We start from the raw sequence: 24,512 nt of genomic DNA, 5'->3' as shown, positions 1-24,512 counted from the left end.
TTCTAAAGAAAGATTATGCTGGCTAAATGATACAGAGATTGAGAGGTTTCAAAGCAGTAATTAATCAGAAATGACCGTCCACTTTCATCTCTTCCCTATAAGGTCCACAGATTTAACACCGGGCCATTTTTAAACTCAGACCAATACTGGGAATGCGGTGGTTTTTCAGAAAGAAAAACATAAAGAAAACTTTGTGTACAGGAGGATACAAAAGGAAAATGTCGCTTCTGTCTTTTAATATTCTTTCACTGAAAACAACCTGATCCTACAGTACATCATTACACTGTGAAACAACCACAAGCCACTTAATCATTCCAAAAATGTAATTTAATCCAGAAAAACTCAACCTATTTCTCAGTAGTTCCCACAGTTTTAATGCATATCCCAAATGTACTAGCAGTACACTCTGCAAAGAAAGAACATCTCGGTATAGGAATTGGTCAGAAACATTCCAGGCAGGTAAGGGCTGCAAAATTTACTTACTTTGTGCTTTGTATCTACTCTCTGGTGAATTTTGCTAGAATCAGCAGATGGAGTCAGAGATGGCTTGACATAACGGGCCAGAACTCCTGACAGAGAGATTGCCTTTGGTGTCACCACTCTTTGAACAGGTGGATGCTGAGATTCCATCTTAGAAAGGGAAGCGGTAATCAATTTATTCTTTCATGCACCAAAACTAACTGCAGTATTTATGGATGAAAACATTTACAGAACTATAAACATCCTATTAGTCTTGGAACTCAACTCTAAATGCATTCAACTCACAGAGGGAAATCACCAGAAAACCAGAGATCAAGTCCAGAAAGCTACACAGAAGCTACATAGAAGTAGCCAAAGCTTGACTAAATCTCATTTCAAACTTTGGCACTTAGTTTCATAGACAAAACAATTCACACTACCATAACCAAAATAACTCATGTTCCTACAATACTCCCCTCTCTTCCTCTGCCTACACTGTGATAGTTTTTACTAGCTTAACCCATTGATTTATCATTCAAAGCATTAAGCAACTGATAGGGCCTTCTGAGCTACATACTACATAGATTTTCCTCCTACAGAGCCAAACAAACAGTAGAGCAAAAAGTAAAAAATGTTGTCAAATAATATTAAATTAATCTCATTCACTAATATGTCATCTAACATTTTAGATTTGTACTAAATAGATTTAAAGTACTTTAACTTCCCTGTTCAAAGTATTGCCCAGTTAGCTGTTCAGTACACCAAGAGCTATTCTGTCTGGTGCAGATCCTTGAAATAAGTGAAATGCCACATACATCACTGCTACCCACTGCAAAAGTTTTGCCTGAGCGTACAAGAGCTCTGTCAACCACACGCTCACTTCAGCAGGAAAACGGAGAGCCATGTCCTTCACAAATAATTGTTTTCATCACGGGCCACCCTTCTCCTGCCAAATATTATGAATCCTAGTATTGTGAACAGACAGTCTATCTCCTTTTACCCAGTGACAGCTGTGTGCAACATTCGTTTACTGCCTGACAACTTCAAGCTCCCTGTTGCAAATTTGGCAGATCTTTGTTAATGCCTTATCACAGGTGTGGTTCTACAATTTGACTGAGAATTCACACCAGATTTGCTTGCAGTTAATTGGGTAACAAGCTGTACTTTATTTTCAATAATCTTGCAATTTAGCACATGGCAAAAAGAAGGTGCAGGAAGTCTCAGATGTTTGGAAACTCTGAAGTGATTGTAAACTTAATTATACACCGATCAAGGGATTGTATAAAGGACAGAAATTAACAGTTTTCTTTCTCGTTATCTGGATGGTGATAGTAAACAGAAGTATTCTTTTTCAGTGCTTGAATCCACACAGAAGCCTGCACAAAATCTGTATGACCACTCAATCATTACTTTGCTATCTGTGATAATTTCTTTAAGATCAAGCTTTCCTAAATAGGAATTTTAACACACAGCTTCACTCCAAGATGCAGAACAAGACAAAACCACTTTATGCACTCTAGGAAAGTTGTTTCTTCATTTGACATATCAAGACACCACCACACAAAGATCACATAAATGTTTAACCTGAGTAATCTTCACAGCTCTTCATTTAGTGCAGGCAGAATGGCACTTTTTAGCTACACAACCAAGACATGAATTTATAACTGTAATGCTAACATTAACTTGTACTCATGCATACATTGCCACCGAGGTTTGTGAAATTTCTTGTGATAGCACTGAAGCAAAGACAATTTCTCAGCTTAAGACGTTCCTGGTTCTTACCTGTTTTCGTGGGGAATGGAAACCCGTGATACACAGCACGCTTCTGTCCACAGGCTAAGAGAAAAAAAGAAAGCCCAAATATTAGAGTTGTTTTTTTTCCCTGAGAGAGGGTTTCATGCAATAGGTTTGGTGGTCAACTTACAGAAGACAGTGGACTGGTAACAGAAGATGGAATTCTTTTAGCATCCTGTGGAAAAAATAATGCAATAAATTAAACAGGGCTCAACATAGGGAAGACTTTCATTCTTTACTGGCACATCTACTAAGTTTTACTAATATATTAAAAGGAGTGCTGCTTACTGCCAGAGGACTTGACATCTTCTCTAGTGACTGCAGGATGCGCCGTGCTGTGGAACTCGTCACACCATAGGATTGCACGTTTGCTTGTTTAGCTTTCATTTGCCTTACTGGTGTCTGAAAAAACAACATTGTAATTGTCATGCTGTTCAATTTTGAGTTAAACACACGTGTATTTTATGGCCCCAGGCTACACGAACAATATAACCAATATTCTCCGATGACAGAGAAAAACGCATTCGCTGGGAGCTCAAGACAATGAAAAAACATTCTGAGTTATAGCAGTTTAACTGGGTCTCCAATACATCTTGCACACGGGATAAAACAAAAACAAGAAGCCCATATGTGTAGAAAGTAAAGATGGAAGATGTTATGACTGCCGGTGTCTCTGAAGCAGTAATTAGAAAAACTGAACTGAAGCAAAGGCTTGTGATCCAGACAGCGCTTTCACTAACAACACAGACCTCAGGAGTTTCATGATGGTACAATACCAACTTTAAATCAGTGTATATAACCGCAACCAGGAGTTTTTAGTTCTACTTCTCTCTTGCCTGCATCCAGACATCTTAGGGAGACCTCCAAGGAAGAGACTCGACAGCGTCTGAATAGCCTGTATCAATGTTCCATCACCTGCACAGCACAGAAGTGCTTCCTGGTATCTACATGGAACCTCCAGTGTTCCAGTTTGTGCCCAATGACTCCTGTCCCAGCACTAGGCAACACTGAAAAGAGACCAGTGCTTCACCCTTTTGGCATCCGCTCTTCAAGGATTTACAGACACTGATGAGATCTCCCTAAACAGGCCCGGCTCTCTCAGCCTCTTCCCACAAGAGAGGTGTTCCAAACCCCTCATCACCTTGGTGGCCTTCTGGACTCTCCTCAGTATGTTGCTGTAATCCACAGCATACAGGAATAAGTAAGCTACTGTCTCCTTTAAAAGCCTAATATTTTGGTTCCTATTTTCAGTATAACCTACAGTTACACTGCAAAAAGTTTAAATAACTGATCATAGAGGGCTCCCAGCTTTCAGGAAGTTTTAAAAACAAGTTTTCAAGGTTTCCCATACATCAGAAACTTGCACTCTAGCTATTAAGAGTTGTCAGCATTCATTTACAGCTTCATTTCAGAACACCAAGAACTCTTATGGGCAAATAACTCTCTTCAAGAACAGTGCGAAACATTAAAAGAAAAAAGAATGCTACTGTTCACCTCGAGATTGGCATTTAGTCCTGCATGCTCCTCTCAGTATTAGAACAAAGGATCTGTAATGCTAATTCTAGATACAGTAAAGAGCAAACAGCCTCATACAATTTATTCATAGCATGAGCATAGATATGATTGTGTAATTTCTACAGATAAATATCAGACAGGTCTGACCACTGCAGCTTTTGCTACTATAAGCACAAGTTTTCAGTGTTGTGCTGTCATTGTTCTAATTGCATGACGTTATTTTAACGTGATACAGTTAGAGGTATACAACAGCACTCAAATGGAATATTTTTAAAGACTTAACAGAGGAAATCCCAACTACAAACATCTAGCTTTAACAGTCATTCTCCTTCATTCCAACAAATACTTACATAATAACCATTAAAATAATTTGAATAACAATTGCCATTTAAACTTCTGCTCTTGTAGGCAAAGAGGGAAGAATAGGAGCTGTTGCCACATTCTTGGCTCCCCTCTCAAAGCTACAGTGCTACTTTAATATTTCAACCACAATTTCTTACCACACTGTTTTTCTCTTACCTGATAAGGAGCAGCTTGCACTTTTGTCTGCCTTGCAGCTGCAGCCCTTCCACCATAAGTGGTCTTTCCAGGGTAAAATGGAGAGTCTCCAAGCTGGCTTGTCTTAAAGACAGAAGTGTTTCCAAGCGTCTATAGAAACATAGCATGGTAACTGGTCAGTAAAATGGGTATGCATTTCAAATGATTAAAACAAATACTGTGCAGTACTTACAGGAGAGAGAGCTCCAAAAGCAGATAAATTGAATGCAGGTTTCTTTGAACTAGACGCAGAATGTTGGGTGAGGGAATGAGATCTTTCAGCTTCTGCGGACCAGAGCAGTGGTGCTGAATTATTTTTTGAAACTGCGGTATCTGCCAAAAAGACAAACACTGGATATAAAAGCCTCGAGGACAAAAAGAACTCCCGTTATTAAGGATCACACTGACCTAAGCTCTTTAATACAAAAATCATTCCTTAGTGAACTCAGCATAAAACACGGTAGCACTGACAGCTGAAGCCTTCTTTCAAGAAAGGCCAGAAAAGCAGCTCAAAACTTGCACAGTCAGAATAGTTCCTTTATCTGCTCTTTGTGAAACACAAGAAAACAACCTGCATTGCCATTTGTCACCTGTAGTTACTCACTAGCTGTCTGTTGGACAGTAGCTCTTCCTTCTAAGCAATAAACCTAGTTGTTGAGCTAAAGCAATTCACTTTCACTTGCTACCATCCCAGTTCAATATTTACATACAACTAGCTGAGAGTGGGTAAATCAGAACTGATTTTTTTTGTAATACCAAGGTCTCATAATGCACTTCTGAACACAGTTACATTAAAACGTTGACTGAAACAAATACTTCTAAAACACTAAAAATAAAATGCAATTCTCACTTCCAAAGTTGACATTCACTTATTTACTAAGTTGATGAGGAATATGAATGGATGCAAAGTATTTCACATGATGTAAAAATTACACTAAAGCCTAAAAAAAATATGAAAATTACCTTTCTCAGATGCTCTAGAGGAGAAGCCACTAGTTGTTGAGATGTTATCATCATCGTGCTGAGAGGTAGAATCTTTTATTTCCTTTACTAGAGACAGTCCAGGATTGCCAATGCCAAGTGAAGAAGATGTAGAGGGCTGACAGGGTGGCACAGTGGAATCTGACACGTTACAGTTCAAATGGCCCCGATGAAGAGAGGGCCTCGTTAATACAGCTGAACAGTTCAATGCTGATCTACTCGTGGATGGTTCTAAATACAAACAGGGAGACGATTAGCTTTCCTATAGACGAGCTCATAGAAGCCAAAATCTGTTTTCTATCAACAGTCAAGCTATTGCCAAGATCTAAGCACAAAAATAGAGAAGCCAAATTTAACTTCTTCCTCATCCAGATAGAGTTTCAACTGTGTGACTATAACAGCAACACTACTTGCAATTCTGAGTATTAATATCACATTAAGAAGAAGTTAATTACGGGGCTTTACAACACCGGGCCCTGACTTCATGCTCAAGTACTTCAACACTGGATCTTTAACTAAATCAAACATACAGACTCCTTCCTCTTGCATGAAAAGCTTGCAATAAACTTTCCAAAATTTGAGACCATGCAGCAAATTGCAGACAACACTGCCGTTTACATAATCTCAGTACATTAGTTTGAATACAACATGAAAATGAATGTTTGCAGTACTTTTTATTTTTCCTTCCAAAACAAATCTACAAATCAGGTCATGCCACATGTAAACATTATCTCCTATCCATAAACTTTGGAGATTTTAAGTCAAGAAACAAGTAAGCATGTTTTCCTCTGGAACCAAAGGGTCAACAAACACTGCCAGTGGCCTGGAGGGGGTGGCCTCACAGCTCCAAGTTGCTGAGTGAACAGGACTACTAATAAATATCTTGCCTGATGAAAGTTCACTCTCTCAGGAATCCTGGGAATTCAAAAGATTCTGAGCCGCTCTCCCCTTGATACTTGCACTGAAGCTTAAACTAGCTAGTTCAATCCTCATTACCACTGCTGTAGCACTAATCAGTTCTCTGAAACATTAGCAGATTATGAGGACAGTATTGCTTGACAGTTTATTGGCCAAGCAAGGAATACGTGCTGTAGCACGTAGGTATCTCAGAGCTGAAGAAATACATATTTCTAAAATTGCAGTAATAACTAATCTTAAACAAAAAACTGAAATATAACAAGTAACATACACAGACAGCAACATAAGCTAGCAGAGGTCCCACACGGTCCACCTGCTTCCAATATTCTGGACTTAATAAGTTTGCTGTGCAGCTGTTCTTACTAAAAGGTCCTTTAACACAGTCCTGTAGAAAAGCCAACACACGCTCCTCAGTCATGAAGACATTATCTATTCCTTTATTCATACTTATTTCCTCAGGTCCTGTTTGTCGCCTGGGAGAAGAGGCCAAACCCCTCCTCATCACAACCTCCCTTCAGGAAGTTGCAGAGTGCAATGAGGTCTCCCCTGAACCTCCTCTTCTCCAGGCTAAACAATCCCAGCTCCCTGAGCTGCTCCACATAAAACTTGTGCTCCAGACCCCTCACCAGTTTTGTTGCCCTTCTCTGGATGTGTTCCAGGGCCTTGATGTCTTTCTTGTAGCGAGGAGCCCAAAACTGAACACAGTACTCAAGATGTGGCCTCACCAGTGCTGAGTACCATTGTTTACAATTACATGGCATTGGAGGCAAAGATACTTCCTCATTGTTTTTGACTCTGACAACAGAAGCAACCGACTTTCCACATTATCTACGATTACCTTTACATGCTCAGACTAAACTACTTTCCTTATTAAAAGATAAGTTCCCCCAACAGCTATCAAAGAGGAACCCAACTGAAAGCACACGCAAATTCACACAGCACGACTACAGAACCAGTGGGAGGAACCTGATTTAAAACAAAGATGAATTTTTAACATAGTACAGAGGCTGCAAGTCTCTGCCAAGAGTCCAAATATCTTTTCAAAGACAACAGCCTAGATACTAACACATATCTTAATTTTATTGAATATTCTAAAAATAATGTAATATATCACATGCATGAGTTCCCCAGCTCGCTATTAAGCTAACAAGGAGCTTTACTAAATCGATCAAAGTCCAAAAAGTAATAAACAAATAAAAAAATAAATAAAATTCTAAAAATCAAGACATGAGAAGAAATGTTTCCTCTGCCATTCTGGAAGCTACTTTTTGTTTTCAGGACTTCAAAACAAATTAATGTTTTTAACTGCCTAAGGCATTTAGACAAAGTCTAACAGGTCTTCTAAAAAATAAAACAGAAAATACAATTTAGCACACTTGTGAGTATTTTCAACGTTTCCTCCCTGACTAATAGAGTACATGAAGTCAACGGACGGCTTCCAAGAGTTGTAAGTTCTGTGCTTTACAACTGTATTTACAATTTAAAGCTAAGAGACAGTTTCACAAACTGTTGTTTTGAGGTTTGGGTGGTTTTTTTGTTAACTTGCGGAGGAGGGGCTGATTTTAATTACATCAAAAACCCTCTTAGCAAATTCCTTTGGTTATTTAGATTTGAAACCAGAAATCTGTGAGGAAATAGAGATAACCAGAACACCACATGATTTTTCACATACCTTCCAGGTTAATTCCTGCTGGTTCAGGCGTGACTCTCCCATCAGTCATTATGGTATTTTCATCTCCACAATCGTGATGATAATTTACTGGATTCTCTTCCTGGTTTGTAGATTCATTTGTATCTGCACATTCATCTTCACTTTTATTAAAATACTTCTGTAGCCATCCTGGTACAATGTTTTTCACCGACTCCGTCATTCTGCTAATGATTCCCTGCTTGAAAGAAGAAATGCTTCTTTAATTACAGAAACAGACAACAGCATATGCTGGGATACAATCTTCCACAAACCTCAAAGGCAAGAGTAAGATGCAAGAGTTTGATCCTAAGTGTAGGATTGCTATGCTTCTGGGATGCCTAAAATTTCCCTAATATTAATTTCTGACTAACTATTAATATTCAAAGTTCCGAAGCTTCCATCAGAGTCAATTCACAAGGCCACCAGGAAACTATTTCTACATAACTCCTCATCTACATACTTGTTTCACAACTCTTCCTCCACACACTCCAATGGAAACCACCTAAAACAGAAGCTCAGCAGTTATCTGCAGTGATAGTGAGGATCATTGTATCTGCTATCATTCCCTGAAAACTTTAGCATCCCTTTCTGTCAAATCTCAACCACAGGCAGACAATCACTTGCAGCACTCCTTCTCACACTGCTGACAACCATGGAGCTGCTTGGCTCCTTACACTACAAGCAAACATGAAGGCTGACTCAGCAACTCCAACACTGAAAACCAAGAAGTGACACAAGAGTGAATGGAATTCAGCAAAAAAAATCTGTTGCTAACGGGTACATCCAGGTTTTGGCTGGTTCTGTACCAACAGGCCTGCTCTACCACTTTTCTGGGTTTGGGAAATAGAATTCCCCAGCTGAACTTGTTATTTGGGTGTAGAAAATTGATAATATGCTTTGAACGTGCTGAAGCTAGCTACAGTCTAACAAAATTCTGAGATAACAACCATGCACACACATAACAACAACAACAACAAACCCAAATAACCAAAATAAAACCCTGTATCATTGAAGTATTCCACAGAAGACAGTGCAAAAACCGAGATACAAGAATTATAAACACCGATACATCCTTGAATCCAGAGCTGAGAGGGAGGTAAGAGAAGAGGAAAAAGTAGAAAACAAAAAGCCTTTTCGCAGGAAGAAAGTCATCCTAATTCACAATTAGACATTTTTCCTAATGATCTGTAATTCTATTGTTTATTTGCACAAGGACAGAATAAATACCCGTGGACAGTTTGAACCACACAGGATACCATGGAATGAACACATCCATCACAATTACTACCTTAAAATGCACACGACTACGAAATGCTCAGAATGATGCTATTCTCTTATATGCTAAGCCTCCGCTTCCCTGCAGAAACCACAAATGCAGATGATGCCAGAGTTCACAAGCAGTTCAACGCAAGGTGTCAGCAGAGCGGCTCCTTCTAATCCCCCAGCCCCTTATTTACACCCTTTTCCCTGACACACTTCACTTTTTACCAGGGCTACCAATGAAAGAGCATTGGGACAAATCAGATGGGATAATATTTGCAAAAAAGAGCAAATGCTCAGGACACAAACAGCACCCAGGGCTGCGTTCCTTCACAAAAGGCACTGCTTCATGTAGTCAGTAGAAACTGACTCAACAACTTGAGTTCGAGAAAGAGAAGAACTGGGTCCTGCAGAGGCAGGGCAATGAGCAGGTTTACCCGCTTCCCTTCATGGCATCTTACTGACGAGAGGGTGCACAACCACCAGAGGCCGTTGTCAAAAACTCTGTTATCTTCTAGAACTCCCTTGCTGAACAGATGTGAGGGACCTGCCACCTCAACGGCATCCTCTAAACAACTGGAATACTTGATGGTGAACACACACATTTTGTTGTTGGCTGAGTCTCCACCCACAGAGCAAGGCTCCAACTCAAGACAACACTGGATCCAAGAATGTGGTGGAAAATCTCTTTCACCTTTGTTTCGTCTATTCTTTCACTGTTTCTCCCCTCGATCTCTTCCCATTTGTTTCCATCACCTCCAGGGATAATGACTCCACCACCTTCATGGACAGCCTGTTCCAATGCCTCATCACTATTTTAGAGGAGAAATTTTTCTTAATATCCAACCTGAACTTCCCCAGGTGCAACTTAAGACCATTACCTCTCATTCTATCACTAGTTACCTGGGAGAAGAGCCCAACTCCCACCTGGCTACAACGTCCACTCAGGTCACTGTAGAGAGAAATGAGGTCTCTCCTGAGTAGCCTTCTCCAGACAGAACAATACCCCAGTTCCCACAGACATTCCCCATAAGACCTGTGCTCCAAATCCTTCACAGCCTTGTTGCCCTTCTCCGGATGTGCTCCAGGGCCTCAACATCTCTCTTGTAGTGAGGGGCCCAAAGCCAAACACAGTATTTGAGGTGCGGCCTCATCAGAGAGATGATCACTGCCCTACTCCTGCTGGCAACGCTAGTTCTGATACAAGCTGGGATGCCATTTGCCTTCTTGGCCACCTGGAGACACTGCTGGCTCACGTTCAGCCAGCTGTTGACTAGCACTTCCAGATCATTTTCTTCCTTACAGCTTGCCAGCCATACTGCCCCAAGCCTGTAGCACTGCATGGGGCTGTTGTGAGCAAAATTGGTCTCAATGAACCTCATACAACTGGCCTGAGCCCATCAACCCACGTGGTGACCAATGCATATGGTGAAGTAAATCAAATTCAAGTAAAACGCTACCTGTGTTTATTTCACTTACAACTTCCAAGCTGATTTCATTACAAAAAAAATACATAATGAATCTTACTGTTCCTGGAATATACTGGGCAATGCATGCAAAGCAGAAAAAAGGAAACAACCCAAGAAACAGACGTGCTTCATTTTATAACAAGACTTACTTGTGAAATGCTCACCCCTCACCTCTTCACACCACAGTTACTTACCAGGCCCTCCCTCGTCACCTGAACTCACTAGACATACGCCCAATGTGTTGCCGCACAAAAACTCTTCTGGTGCCAGCCCTGTGCTCAGAGGAAGGGCAGCTCTGTAGTTCCTCATTGCTACTGGCCTGGGAGGCTCTGAAACGTGATACGGTGACAGGGAGAATCCAAACTGTGAGTAGCAGCAATTTGGTCAGGGAATACGTTTTGGTCCTTCAGCAGATTCAGAATTAACTCACTGATTTCAGCAGTTTGAAAGCTGCTCTCAGTTCCAGCAGTTGTCTGCTGATGTTAAATGCACTCACACGCTAAGCTCATCTGAAAACAGCAGCGGCAGGAAAGCAGAACAAAACACAGAACGTGGAGAAGAGATCCAATAGCTTATGAACAGATATTTACAACAGCTCCTCGAACATGGTACCCCCCAAGCACCTGCAGCACTGCTGGGTATGTCTCCACCAACACATACATGCACCACCACAGCAACAGTAACTACAGCTGCAGCTCAGAGGCTCGCTGCCTTGGGATGCGACTCCAAACAAATGATGTGCTGTAGGCACCCAAGAGTAAGCAAGCAGGTGGCCTAATTTACTACTTTGAAACACCATTTTCTGAAATGGTTGATATAAAGAAATAAAAGCCAATAGCCAACAGAACTCAGGCTCCTTCCATCCCCCACATTACCCGGTGCCAGCTCTGGCGCAGCAGGCTGCTCTCCTTACTAGCTGAATTTGTTAATCTGGCAAAAAGCGCATGTTTCTCTGCTGGACTAATGAGTTCAGCTGGCGCAGTGCAACGAAAATGGCTCAGGAGAAAGAGAAATATCAGGCAGCAGGACAAGATAAAGAAGCAGCAAGACCTTCCTTTGAGCAAATATCCACAGATACACAACCATGAACAGCCGTACCAGGCCTGCTTCAAACCAACTCAGCCAGAATTTCACCTTCAGCTTGCAACAGCTCACTATTTAGTTACAGTGGTGATAATGCAAAAGCAAGGACAGAAATGGAAATGTGACATGGTTGTCTCCTGCAGCAGCACAGATGCAGAATGGCTCCGAACTCGCCGTGCTCTTTTCCTTTAGGGAGTGGTTTCAATCTGGATGTAGGACAGCAGAGTTTGATATTTCATTTAGAAAACAGACAATAAAACTTATGACTTAATAAGAACAATATGTTACAGCAATGTCATCAATTATACGACAGTGGAAAAAAACAACTATTTAAGGCAACTGGACTAGTACAACTTTACTTCCAAAGACCACGAAGAAGGGTTTACGCTTTCAGATGCCAGTACTTCCTTCTTATAGTGATAAACGAGCCTTTCTTAGTCCAGCTCTAGAATGAACACCCAGGGACACTGGTGCTGTTCTGCATTCTGGCACTGCCTGCAGATTTCCAGCAGGAAGACGACAGCCCATCATCATCACTTCCATCCGAGTGCAAAAAGCCAGTGTATGGTGTGCTCCTGTATGTAAACCAGCATGTAACTATAGCTTAAATCCTAGTGACACCACGGATGCCCCGTCCTTGGAGGTGTTCAAGACCAGGTTGGACGGGGCCCTGGGCAACATATTTCTGGCCACGTGCCTTCTCCACAGTTCATCTGACAGAATCAAGAGCATCTCTCAAACGTAAGTGGATCTCTAAATACCATTATCTTACCACTACCAAACAAAAAAGATTGTCACTGCACAGAGATTTACTCAGTGGCTGTAGATAACAGCATACAGTTCTACAAATCTGTATGTATTCTGCAGCTTTGCATACTATCATAGTGAATACTTAAGGCTGATATTACAGCAGCTGTGATATTAGAATGACCACATGCCCGGTGCAGATGAAGAGTTTTAATCTTTGGTTGATACCTTAGAGACAAGCAGAGGTAGAGCACTAAGAGGGGAAGGAGCCACGAGACCCAATTCACACAGAAAAGAGTTTGTCTCAAAGCAGAGCTACAGCTTCAAAGCAAAGTCAGCTATTTTTTCCGGACACACTTGCACAACTCCTTCCAACAGCAGCGTTATGGAGACAATAATAAACAACCTTACCAAGGAGAAAGAAAATTTTCTGCTGGCACAGGTATTTGCAAAGCAAGCATGTGTGTTAAAACTGTAGCTTTAAGCCTAGTTCCAGAGGTATAAATGTTAACACACACATTTTTTTCTGCAACAAAAGTAGAGATTATCATGAGCCTATGCTTACTTTAAAAAAGATCACAGAATCACAGAGTTGTAGGGGTTGGAAGGGACCTCTAGAGATCATCGAGTCCAACCCCCCTGCCAAAGCAGGCTCCCTACACCACATCACACAGCTCGGCGTCCAGTCGGGTCTTGAATATCTCCAGAGAAGGAGACTCCACCACCTCCCTGGGCAGCCTGTTCCAGTGCTCCGTCACCCTCACCGTAAAGAAGTTCTTGCACACATTCGTGCAGAACTTCCTATGCTGTAGTTTCAACCCATTACCCCTAGTCCTGTCCCCATGCACTAGATGGCAATCACAACCATGCCAAGCACGCACAGAGACACTATAATTAAATGCCAAGTGCAATTAGAAGATGAGTTACAGAATCTCAAAAGGAACTGCCGCCCTGAAAACGTCAGTGCTACCGCCCCACCACAATAGCTTTAGTGCTGTGCCACTTCCTAGACAGCAGAAAAATGACTTCAGGTCTTCTCTTGTCAAAAGAAGGGGAATATATCTGTATTCCCTCCAATAACAACAAAGAAAAGCAAACGTTATAGTTGAGAGGATCTTTTAATTAATGAGTGTTTTTTGTAAAATAATCTAGAATACCACTATGACAAACACTGCATCAGCAAGTTGCAAAATGACTTACGCTTCAGGCAGTCAAACAAGCCAGTTCCTGCTCGCCTTGGCCCCATTTTCAGATGACCCATCTGCCTTGGCTTTAAAGGGCTCTGTAATCTTCCAGTCCCTTTCACTAACAGAGGTGAGGGAGTAACAGCCTGAAGTGGTGACGCATAGAAGTGAGTACGAAGCTTATGCAGACCAGGATGTCATTGGTGTCCTTGGCCACACTGATGGCTCATGTTCATCTGCCCGTTGACTAACACCTCCAGTTCCTTTTCTGCTGGACAGCTTTACAGCCACGCTTTCCCCAACCTGTACCACTGCATGGGGTTGTTATACCCCAACAAAACAAGGTTCCTGTCAGCCCACTACTGTCAAGAAACACTGCAGCCTCGCCCTTCAGCATTCGGACATTGCCCCCTTAAGTTTGCTGTCACCCAGGAGCCAGCTGGGGGTGCATGCCCTTCTCTTGTCCCTGTTGCTTCCTAAAGACCTAAAACAGAATTAGTCCAAATATCAACCCCCAGGAGATTCTTAACAATTGGCTGTCAGTGTCCCTCAGCAGCACAGATCACAACTCTTTAAGGCCAATGGTCAGCTAGTCTGGCCCAACCACCTGGCAGTCTACTTGATGAGCATGTATTTCACCAAGCTGTCTACACAAATAATAGAGAAGACCATGCTGAGGTCCTTGCTGATCTCTGGGTGAGCCATGCTGACTGAGCCAGCCATCCATCCTGCTTATGTTAAATTTGTTACACAGTGCTGCCGTAGCAGTCGTGCTGATCCAAAATAGCTCCGCTCAAACTTCTTCAGGTAAGCGGAAGAAATGTGGTGCTCTACCCTCAGTCTTCTGAATCAGCAGCTCAGTTCCCACACAGCAGGGAAGCAAGAAGCAATGCTAATTACCGACTGGAGGAATAAACAACACGGAGGAAATGATGAGCCGCTGGCAAATGAAGGCCGTGTCAGTGTCCCAGCTAAGGGACCATTCTTTCATCTACTTTAAAATCTTCTGTCTGAAGACACCGCTCACTAAGATTGCTCTCCTCCAACACTTAGCCCCCAAGGCTGTCGTGAAAACACTTTGCAAGACAGAAATCAAAATATTCATAAAATGGGACAGCAATCAGATTCTACTGCTTGTCGTACCACTGACAGCACTGACAGCTTCAGTGAGGGAAAACTGTCAGCATCTCAGCTAAGGTCTTCCCAACCAGGATACGACGCCGCTCCAAAGCCAAGTATTAGATTTAAACACCTGTTTTGCTAATACAATTTGATATTGTTGGAACAGAGACGAAACATCATTTAAGGATGATGATTCAATTAGTTCTGGAAGTTCACAAACGTTGAGCCCGATGTGCTCACCTGCTACTAAATCAAAACCAGCAGAGAGACATACAAGTGTAAACACAACCACTTCAGCACACTTTGCGGTATAATCCTATTGGTAAGAATGAAACCGATAGCCATACTTGCTTAGCTCTCCATGGACATTCTTAATAGATTAAGTATTTTTATAGATTAAGATTTTCCCTCCTAAGATTTACAAGAACTAACTTACATTACTCAACAGGATATTCTAGGAACTTTCTGCATGATTTCAAGATCTCATCCCCAAATAAACCCAGCAGTTTATAAAACTCCTGCCCACTGCTTGCAGGCACTGCACACCACAGAAATCCCAGACATAAATCAAGTGCGAGCTTATAACTGGCCCATGTTCATTATAGAATCTAGTGATAATGCAATGATTCAGGCATTGCTGCAGACAGTGGAAGTTCCCAATCCCATAACTACTCTGTCCTTACGTGACATCGCATGTGACACTAAACTTCATCCATCCAAGCAGAGCTGCTTTACAATCAGGACACACAGAAAATGCACCTCTCATCTTTCTGGTATCATCCCAAGGACGTCAGAATCAGACTGATCACAAATATGTAGCAACTCCTGCTGGTTTCTTCCACGCTAATCAGTACATCTACACAAAACAGCAAAGCTAAACCTAAAACTAACAATAAGAACACAGAGATATCATATAGATATTTAATAAGTTAATAATGTCAACAGATATCCCATTAACACACCCACCCTAGTAATTGCAGTCATCATCCTACTTAAATGACCAGGACAACCCAGCATTTAAAGCACTTCCAGCCACATCCAGGAGATGAAACCCACATGCCAGGAACAACAGGTCCCTTGCTGTACCATACTGAGCCCTCAGAGCAAATACATGACTTTAGGCCAAGTGTCCACACTCTTCAGGTAGTGCTGAATGAGGATGGATGTTTCAGCACGAGGCAGCTGACTGAACAGGTCGTTTGCCAAGTATGGCGTTACCAAAAGTCAACACAAACAGCATGGAGCTGTCGTCATTCAGCCATTAGGAAAACCCAGCTGCTGAGAGGAACTCCTAAATGTTACCTGCAGAATGCCTCACCTAGAAATACAGAAGGGCCCTTTTGGCTCTGAGGACTGCCAACCAGGAATCCTTCACAGTGGAAGAGTCTGTATCCCCTTTACTTAGTAAGGCTGCTACTTCTCATTTGTTTGATAACAAAGCCACTGACGGTGCCCTTTGTTGTGAGGCAGGAGGGAAAGCACCATGGTTTAAGTTCCTTCACTTCTGGGACAATCAGCATCCGTATCTCCATCCCCCAGGACAGCACATGAATTGCAAGTCACCAGCGTTCTTCTCCAGACTGCATCTGCTCACCTTTCCTATTACGGCTGATTTAAAAAATGCACTAGACTTTAAAACAAACAAATAAAAGCATAATGAAGCATGGTTTGAAAGATTAATCATCAAGCATATGGGCAGGAAATACTAGGCTTTGGATGCTCGCTGCAGGAACATCTAATGTAAAATGAGTAACAAGTTCTGAAACTGTGGACCAGAGCCTGCACACCTCCATTCTTGGAGGGCAGCATTTTCTTATATATCCTCTTTCTGGCTCAGTGAATCACGCTTTCTTTTTCTGGATAGCAGCACAGCTTCAACCAGGAGAGCTGAAGCTAACGCGCAGCTTGACGGCTGGGATATCTGCCTGCAAAGTGGAAGATGTGGGTTGATTGCTCCAGGCAAAAAAAGGAAACTGAAGCGGGGTCTACCACATTTTGAACGAACGCTATAACTAATAGCCTTTAAAAAGCATCAGCACCTCCTCTTGCAAACGCCTTCCTAAGCTGTCACTGTGTTTTGTAGAAGACTGACTGCAGCATATATTGGAGACGATCGGAGAATTCCCACCTGACTAAAATCCCCAAGAACAACAGTTAAATTACAACATCCAGAAAGTAGATGGTGATGAGCTTGGCATCCCGCTAATCATCCCCCTAATCATCCCCATACAAGTGGGGAAAAAAGAAGGAATTGGATTTCCCAGAGATTCAAAGCTGCCGGCTATGCTGCCCAGAGTGCCCAGTCACCCTCAGAGCTTGACAGTAAGAGACCAAGGGTTTTTGGGGCCACTATTTTGACCGTGAGCATCTCAAGCAGGTCTACTCAAGTGAATCTACTTAATGATAAAAGCTGGAAGGGGAATGATCAGAATCCGGTATGACTTCAAGATTAAATTGCGCTGATCGCTTTCGAGTCCTCCTGAATGCATCACTGAGACTAATAAATCACAGATCCCCTGTGGAGAGCAAACCTTATATCGAAAACAGGAACATATGTTCATTAATTTCAATTTCAACTTCGTTGTCAGTTAGCTACCTACCTAGAGCTCATTCTTTTATGTAATATGAGTTTACACTACTCATACGGTTAAAAAGCTATTCACTATAATAAGAGCATCTCTCAGTCCATCATTTACTAACCCACTACAGCTTCCCGCTCCAACAAGCTACTCTTGATCTAGTCTACACGTTGGCTCTGCAGCACCCACTACCAGGGCAGAACCCACAGACATAGAATCACAGAATCATAGAATGGCCCGGGTTGAAAAGGACCACAATGATCATGTAGTTTCAACCCCCCTGCTGTGTGCATCCAGCCTGGCCTTGAATGCCTCCAGGGATGGGGCATCCACAGCCTCCTTGGGCAACCTGTTCCAGTGTGGCACAAACCCTCTGCGTGAAAAACTTCCTCCTAATATCTAACCTAAACCTCCCCTGTCTCAGTTTAAAACCATTCCCCTTTATCCTATCGCTATCCACCCTTGTAAACAGCCATTAAACATCCATCTCTCAGCACAGGTTTATGCTTAAACAAACCTACTGAGAAATTCCTCTAGATATCAGACAACAGCAGAACTAGGAAGCCACCTCTGCCGATTACTTTAAACACAAGCACGAAGCTTATCAGACACACTATCAGTGCAGGAAATACACAGCAACTTCAACACTGATTCAGTCAGAGCTTTCAGCACTGTCAGCGCGGCGATGCTCCACACAGAGTGCTGCCAGCCTCACGTGGACAGCATCGCTCAGTCAATGGAGCACGCGAGACTCAGCGCTCCTTTAAAGAACAGGACGCAGATCGGGCACAACCATACGAAGCCAGCGGGCACTGGGCACCCACAGGCACTGGGTACCAACATACTCCCCTCCTGTTCCTCGGGCCGCTCAGAGGGGCTGTAACCTCCCGGCCTTTGTTCCCCGCCCCCTCCATTCCCGGGCCGCACGCGGAGCGTGAGGCGGGCGAAGATGAGGGAAGGGCCGCTCCTGTCCCCGCTCCCTCCCGCCGGGCGGTGAGGCCTCTTCCCTGCCAGTCCCGCCGCCGGCACCGAGAGGAACAAAAGGGGCCGCCCTCCCGCCCCTCACCCGCTGCCTCGCACGTGGGGACCGAGAGAGGGTCGGCCCCGCTCCGCCGCTCCTCACCTGCCTGCTCCTGCGGTACGGAGGATTCGCGGTGCCCAGGTGGTACCGCCGGGTCCGGATCTTGCCGCCGCTGCCGCTGCCGGCTCCTCCTCCCGCTCCTCCGCCGCCACCCGAGGCCATGCTGGGACGCGGCCCCTCGGCTGCCCTCCTTTCCGCCGGGTCACTCCCTTGCTCTGCGCCTTCACCGCCCGCCAAGCCACACGCCACGTGGCCTGGAAGGCGCGGGGGCCCCTGTCGGCCTGCCCCTGCTCCTCCCCTCCGCCCCGCTCTCCAAAGCTCCGCTCCGCCGGCCTTTCCGCTCCACCTCTCCTCAGCCGGGCGCGCCTCAACCCCGAGCCCCGCTGCCTCGTGACCTTCGCCCGCTGCCGCCTCGCGCTCTGGGCACCGGCCGGCCCCGCGCTGCCCGCCCGCCCGCTCGCCCCCACCCCCCTCCGGGCTCCGGCTCCGACCAACCACACCAAGCTGCCCGCTTGTCACCGGGAAGCGCCAAAGCATCAGCAACCACGACGGACCGGCGTGCACAGCGAACACGGGTGGAGGCAGGGCTGCGCGGGAAAGCACGGCGAGAACGTGGGCGAGTGGGCCGCAAACACGCAGAAATTGAAGCGCCTCAGAAAATGCGTCCGGCACGGGACTCGGCCTGAAGTGCGCTTTTCCCCTGTGAAGTGGGAAAGAATAGAACGTTCGAATGTGCCGTTGTGTTGCCGTGGTGTTGGAAGGGCAACGGTGCAGCTCTACCGCCCGTTTAGAACGCTGCTTTGGGGAGTGGGCACAGCAGGGAGGCACGGCGCCTACAGTGCACAGAATTCAAGACAGAATCAACAAGGTTGGAAAAGACCTTCTTCTAGGTCTTTTCCAACCATTCCCAATACTTCCCAGCTAAATCATATTCCTCAACACCACATCCAAACGTTTCTTGAACACACTCATGGTCGGTGACTCCACCACCTCCCTGGGCAGTGCATTCCAATGCCTGACTACCCTTTATGAGAAGTAATATTTCCTAATGTCCAGCCTGAATCTCCCCTGGCACAGCAGGGGAAGCAGAGGAAGCACTCAAACATGCTTCCTCGTGCACAGAACACGCTCAAAGTTGTGTGGAATGAGACAGCGAGCATAGAATATCTTCATGTGGAAGGGACACAGAAGGTGACTGAGGCCATCACAGGGAGCCCTTGGATTGCTCGCAGCCGTCCCACCTTTCCCCAGTCAAAGTCCACACAAAGTGAGCACTGAAGGAACTGCTGCAGGAGTCTCAGTCCAAAGATTTGCAATAAATCCTCGCTTGTAGTTGCATGCTTTTTGGTTGCTGTCATTTTAAACCCCCCTCCGGTGTTTTCAGGGTCATCCTCCAGGATCTGTTAGTTCTCAGTTCTCGTGTACTGCCATACAAAGCACTTTTGAAACCCCTGGTGAGCAGAATTACACCCTGCACTTTCAGAGCTTCCCCCACACACACACTGTCAATACACGTTGAGCAGCAGCAGGATGGCTCCTATCAACACCCTCCCTGCAGAACATGGAAGGCCTCATCTTTAGTCAATAGTCAAGAACACGACTATCATGCTCAACTCTAATTTCCTCTGTAAATTCAAACGCTGCTTTATTTATTTCACTTTCGTTTTTCCCATTTAGAACAATTTCTAAACAAGTGACAGGCCTTGTATGACACTCACAACTCTGAAATATCTGCAGGTGTGGTCAGTGCCCGTTAACACGTGTCACTTCAGTTAATTGTTGCTAAAAGTGAGCCGAAACAAAAAAAAAAAAAAAAAAAAGGCAAATATATATAGGCATCCAGCAGAATGATAGTGATCATCGCCATTTGATCAGTCTTCCCTGTGAGTCATATCTGCACGTTACTTTGAGGTAGCGCTAGAAAGAAGCAGTTGGTCCAAAGCATCCCTGCAAAAAGAAACATTCATGGCTTAAGTACCATTTACTATTCATGCATCCTCTTAAGAACCCTTTAACCTTTCTCCATAGCTGTTTTTTCCTCTCTCATTGACTTAGAGATTAATAGTAGCCCCTCAAACCTTCCTGATCAGAGAAGAGATAGGAAACACTCCACTACTATTCTTGAAGAAACTAGCAGGTTTTGTGTAAAGGTACCCCCTGCTGCAGCTGTATCCAATGGAAAGAGTTTACGAAACCATTACTGGATACTCCTATAGGAAACCTCAAACAATGGGGTGGCCACAGACTTTTTCTCTGAGGCTCACATGCTTTGGTCATAGGCCACAACTGCACCAGACTAAGTGAAACCACATACACATAAAGTGGCAAACCTTGTAAGCTTTTGAAGCTGTAACACTGCCATCCAAATTCAAGAGGCCTACACCTACTGTCTTGAGTTTCTCCCCTTCAACAACTCCATATATACACACAAGCAAGTTATTTCCCTCTAGTTTCTCTCTGCTTTATCTCTCACCTCTAGCTCAAGTCATGCTCCTGTTACTAAATCCCCTCAACCTAATCCTTTAAAGATCACCAGCTCACACAAGGGAATGGCCCAACATATTCCTGTGCCCAGCTCCAGTGCTTCTCTGCTTTAGAGAGAGCCAGCTGCAATTGCTGAAACTGATGCCCCTACCCCACCTCCATATATGTATACCTACATCACACATAGTAGTAGGGAACTGCCTCACCTGGCATTAGCAGCTTCCACAGCTACTGCCACAGCAATTTCTGCTCTTAGAATATTCTGTTTCCAACCTGACCTATTTATCATTATATATATTGTGAAGTAACAAGTAATCCAATACACAGAGGGTTAACTAGATCCAAGGCCTAGAAAATCATTGATACCTTTCAAGATGAGTAGTTTAAAGGCACAAGATTGCTAGCTCAAAGCTAAGTTTTCCTCCCTTCTCTCACCTGCTTTGAATACAGTCATCACTTAAGGTTTTATAACTTCATAACTAAAACACCTAGTCATCAGGAATACCACAGAAATAATCAAGGACAGGCAGGAAATTAAAGCACTGTTATTAGGATATTTGTGTTTATGGTTGCCTCCTTTAAGTCAACAAGTTATCTCCAATAATTTCCAGGTTGAAAAGCATATTGTATACATGCGTATACAATATGTATATTGTAAATGTACAAAGTGTGAGCTGAGAAGTCTAACACTAAGGAGGGTAAGCAAAAGCTGAATGCTGAGGCTGAGATTGACAGCGGGGATCATCCTTAGTCCACAGAACTTTTACAGCTATGGCAGCTGAAGCCTGCACTTCTGTATGCTTAAAATATCAGATTTATAAACCAATTTGAACTGACTTTCACATTAATAATGGTGCCAGACTCCTGCAGGAGGAAGGGAACACAAGGATTTTCATGACAAAACCCAGGAACAATCTCCCACCTTATGCTGTTATGCTAAACAAGTAGTCTACAAGTGAGTGTTAGGTTTTGCCAGTGTCCTAACACACTCATATAAAAATAAAGATGAATGAGATATCTTTACTACCCCAATTAAATGCCATAAGCCAGAAGAGAACGTCCTACACATACATAAGAGTGAAGTCCCTTGCTGGCAGGTTTGCAGGTTTGTTTCTTTAGAAACAAGAGTAAACAAAAACATCTTTCGTGGCACAATCCAACAAGAACAGAACACATCCACTTCTGCCACAAACAACAACTTCCAACCTTCATGAATCTAAGAATCTTTAACATTCAGCCCACTTTACAACTTCTAGTTACACTTTATAAAGCAGATCTGTCACTGAAAAAAGGACTGTGGAAGCCCAACACTGTCTGCAATTGCTAACATGCTCAGAAAGGACAGATTTAGTATTTGATACCCAAAAAAAGAAAACCTGCACTTCAGAACTGAAATGCTAAAGTTGCAGTTACCACGGGTAAGTAAGGATGTCACTGGTGTATCGCTGGATCCAGAACGCTTTGCCGATTTTACAACAGGAACACTAAAGGTAAACCCAGTCAGCTACAAAAAAGAAAGGTTTTTCAGAGTCAGAAACCTAAGAAACTTTAATGAAATTCACACACAAGCACAGATCTGAAAGCAAGTCTCCAAATTTTTGCTATACATACTGGATGATTAATTATAAGGCAGAAAGCCACATAATTGTTTCCCCCACTAGCACAGCCACCTCTGTCTTAATGGTCCGCAATACTCTACTAAATGTCTGATAAAAAGTTGAGCTTTTTCATTTTACTTACAGACAATGGAGGTAGCACTTCTGCCTCAGTAGATTTCACAATTGGAGATGAAAATCTGAACACAGGACTGCCAACGTTACTTGTTGGTTGTACCTGTATTTTCAAAAGAATGAAAGGTTTATATCTAAGAGCAGCAACTACCTGAATTCAGAATGCAACACAAGTTTTGCAGTGAAGTTCAGAAATCTGGTGTTTTAGTTATTTCTAATCCACAGATTAGAGGAATAATAAAACAAAATGAAGTCTGCTAGTGAGTCTACAAGACATCATCTTTAAAACCAAATCACACAAACCAAGAGAAAAAGATGAGATGCTAATTAGGTCTAAATAGATGGAAAAGCAGGAAATTGAAGACATCTCTAAACTCAGCTCTACTAAAGAACTTCCTCAACAGGTTAAAGCAGATATTTGCTTCAAAAAATGCAAAACTATTTCAAGTATTCTAGAACAATTAATGTTTTTTCCTATATAGTAATATTCCAATTATTGCACCCTAGGCTCATTCTATGCAAGGCTTGAATGATCACCTTATGCTACCTCTAATTCAGTAACTTCATATCATGGCGTAACCATAGTAGGCAGTTACTCACTCCCTCAAACATACTCCCATTATTCCCCCTTCCCTCCCGGCCCCATGTTTAGTGCCAAGCATGATGCTATCGGTATGGCTCATCCCTTTGGTCACACGGGACCGAGCCCTCTTCCAGCCCTTGTGCACCACAGCCTTCTTGTTGCCAGGGCTGCCTGAGAAGCAGAAATGGCCTTGATGCTGCGTAAGCACTACACAACAACAGCTGAACACCGGTCTGTTATCAACACTGTTTTCATCACAGACTGGCAACTTTTCATAGCTACTATAAAGAAAATTAACTCTATCTCTGACAAAACCACTATGAAGAACTTGGCATAAAATCCCACCTCCCTAAAATTCCATAGTGTTTGAACAGTTATCTTTAACCAGACATTTGCAAGTCTAAGATTGACAATCAAAAAACTGCATTTTTCTCTCCAAACTGCAAAACAGCTCTGACTTACTCAACTCAGTATGAACTAACACCAGTTAATTTCATGAGCACCACAGAAGTTAACTTGCAAAAGAGCAGATACAGACTCATACAGGAAAGCATTTATAGCATACAACATAGATTCACCTTGTTCATCACTGATGTTGAAACAGTGCTTGGTGACGATGAGACAGTACTGCTAGTCAGAAAACTAAAGTTGAATGGAGCCAGAGATGCAGTACTGATGGGTAGGGATATTTTTGGGAGTACCGGTTCCTCCACTTCCTAGAGTTGTAAAGTAAAATTTTTCTCTTTTACAAAACATGCTACTTTCTCATCCTGCTCCGCTCTGATTCGCTACAACAGCGAATTTGGAACAAATATAACATTTAAAGTATTGTGTACTGAACCCACACAACAAAACACAAAATACCTACAAAGAAAACTACAGATGAAAGAACATTTACTCTGGTAAATCCAGCCTATACCACATGTAAGGATGCAAATCATATATCAGTACATCTTAAAAACAACAGCGTTTGTTCTTGCCTTTTAAGCTATTTGATAACCAAGACTGAATGAGTTAGGGTTTAAATGAGAACTGCCAATCTAATCACAGGCTGCACAGAAGCACCAAGATCTAAATAGAAATGAATGACTAAGCAGAGGCATAAATTGGTACTACAGACATTCAAGCGTATCCTACGACTTACAAGTGTTTCACTATTATGGTCTGAAAAGTTAATGGAACTTAGCTATTTTTATCTGCATCACTATTTTATTTGAATTACATAAACATACTCCATTGTTTATGATTTCTTTATATTGCATCAGCTAAAAGACCAACATAAAGACTGACACTAAA

At 43.1% G+C, this 24,512-nt stretch overlaps 1 protein-coding gene and 1 long non-coding RNA gene across 2 annotated transcripts in view; both read right to left on the bottom strand.

Annotated features, from left to right (window-relative positions):
* The window catches only part of LOC146752894 (nuclear pore complex protein Nup153-like), a 28,800-nt gene extending 10,161 nt beyond the window's left edge, over positions 1 to 18,639 (bottom strand). The window contains exons 1-9 of the mRNA XM_085531238.1: positions 18,462 to 18,639; positions 7,877 to 8,093; positions 5,269 to 5,517; positions 4,499 to 4,638; positions 4,288 to 4,416; positions 2,542 to 2,655; positions 2,384 to 2,428; positions 2,242 to 2,295; positions 484 to 630 (exon numbers count right to left, since the gene is read on the bottom strand). Coding sequence (XP_085387364.1) covers positions 484 to 630; positions 2,242 to 2,295; positions 2,384 to 2,428; positions 2,542 to 2,655; positions 4,288 to 4,416; positions 4,499 to 4,638; positions 5,269 to 5,517; positions 7,877 to 8,093; positions 18,462 to 18,581 — 1,215 coding nt within the window. The 5' untranslated portion in view covers positions 18,582 to 18,639. The remainder of the gene's footprint in view (positions 1 to 483; positions 631 to 2,241; positions 2,296 to 2,383; positions 2,429 to 2,541; positions 2,656 to 4,287; positions 4,417 to 4,498; positions 4,639 to 5,268; positions 5,518 to 7,876; positions 8,094 to 18,461) is intronic.
* Positions 18,640 to 22,320: 3,681 nt separating this feature from the next.
* Positions 22,321 to 23,932, bottom strand: LOC146752893 (uncharacterized). Its single transcript, XR_014940256.1, has 3 exons — positions 23,795 to 23,932; positions 22,644 to 22,736; positions 22,321 to 22,407 (listed from the first exon to the last, which is right to left on the bottom strand). It is a non-coding gene; the product is annotated as an uncharacterized LOC146752893 (long non-coding RNA).
* Positions 23,933 to 24,512: the final 580 nt, after the last annotated feature.

The sequence above is a fragment of the Coturnix japonica genome, unplaced genomic scaffold (genome assembly GCF_054131305.1).
Source record: "Coturnix japonica strain WE unplaced genomic scaffold, WE-NBRP24 Scf040, whole genome shotgun sequence".
Classification (NCBI taxonomy): Eukaryota; Metazoa; Chordata; class Aves; order Galliformes; family Phasianidae; genus Coturnix; species Coturnix japonica.
Note: the sequence above shows the minus strand (reverse complement) of the source record. Positions and strands in the feature narration are given on the sequence as shown.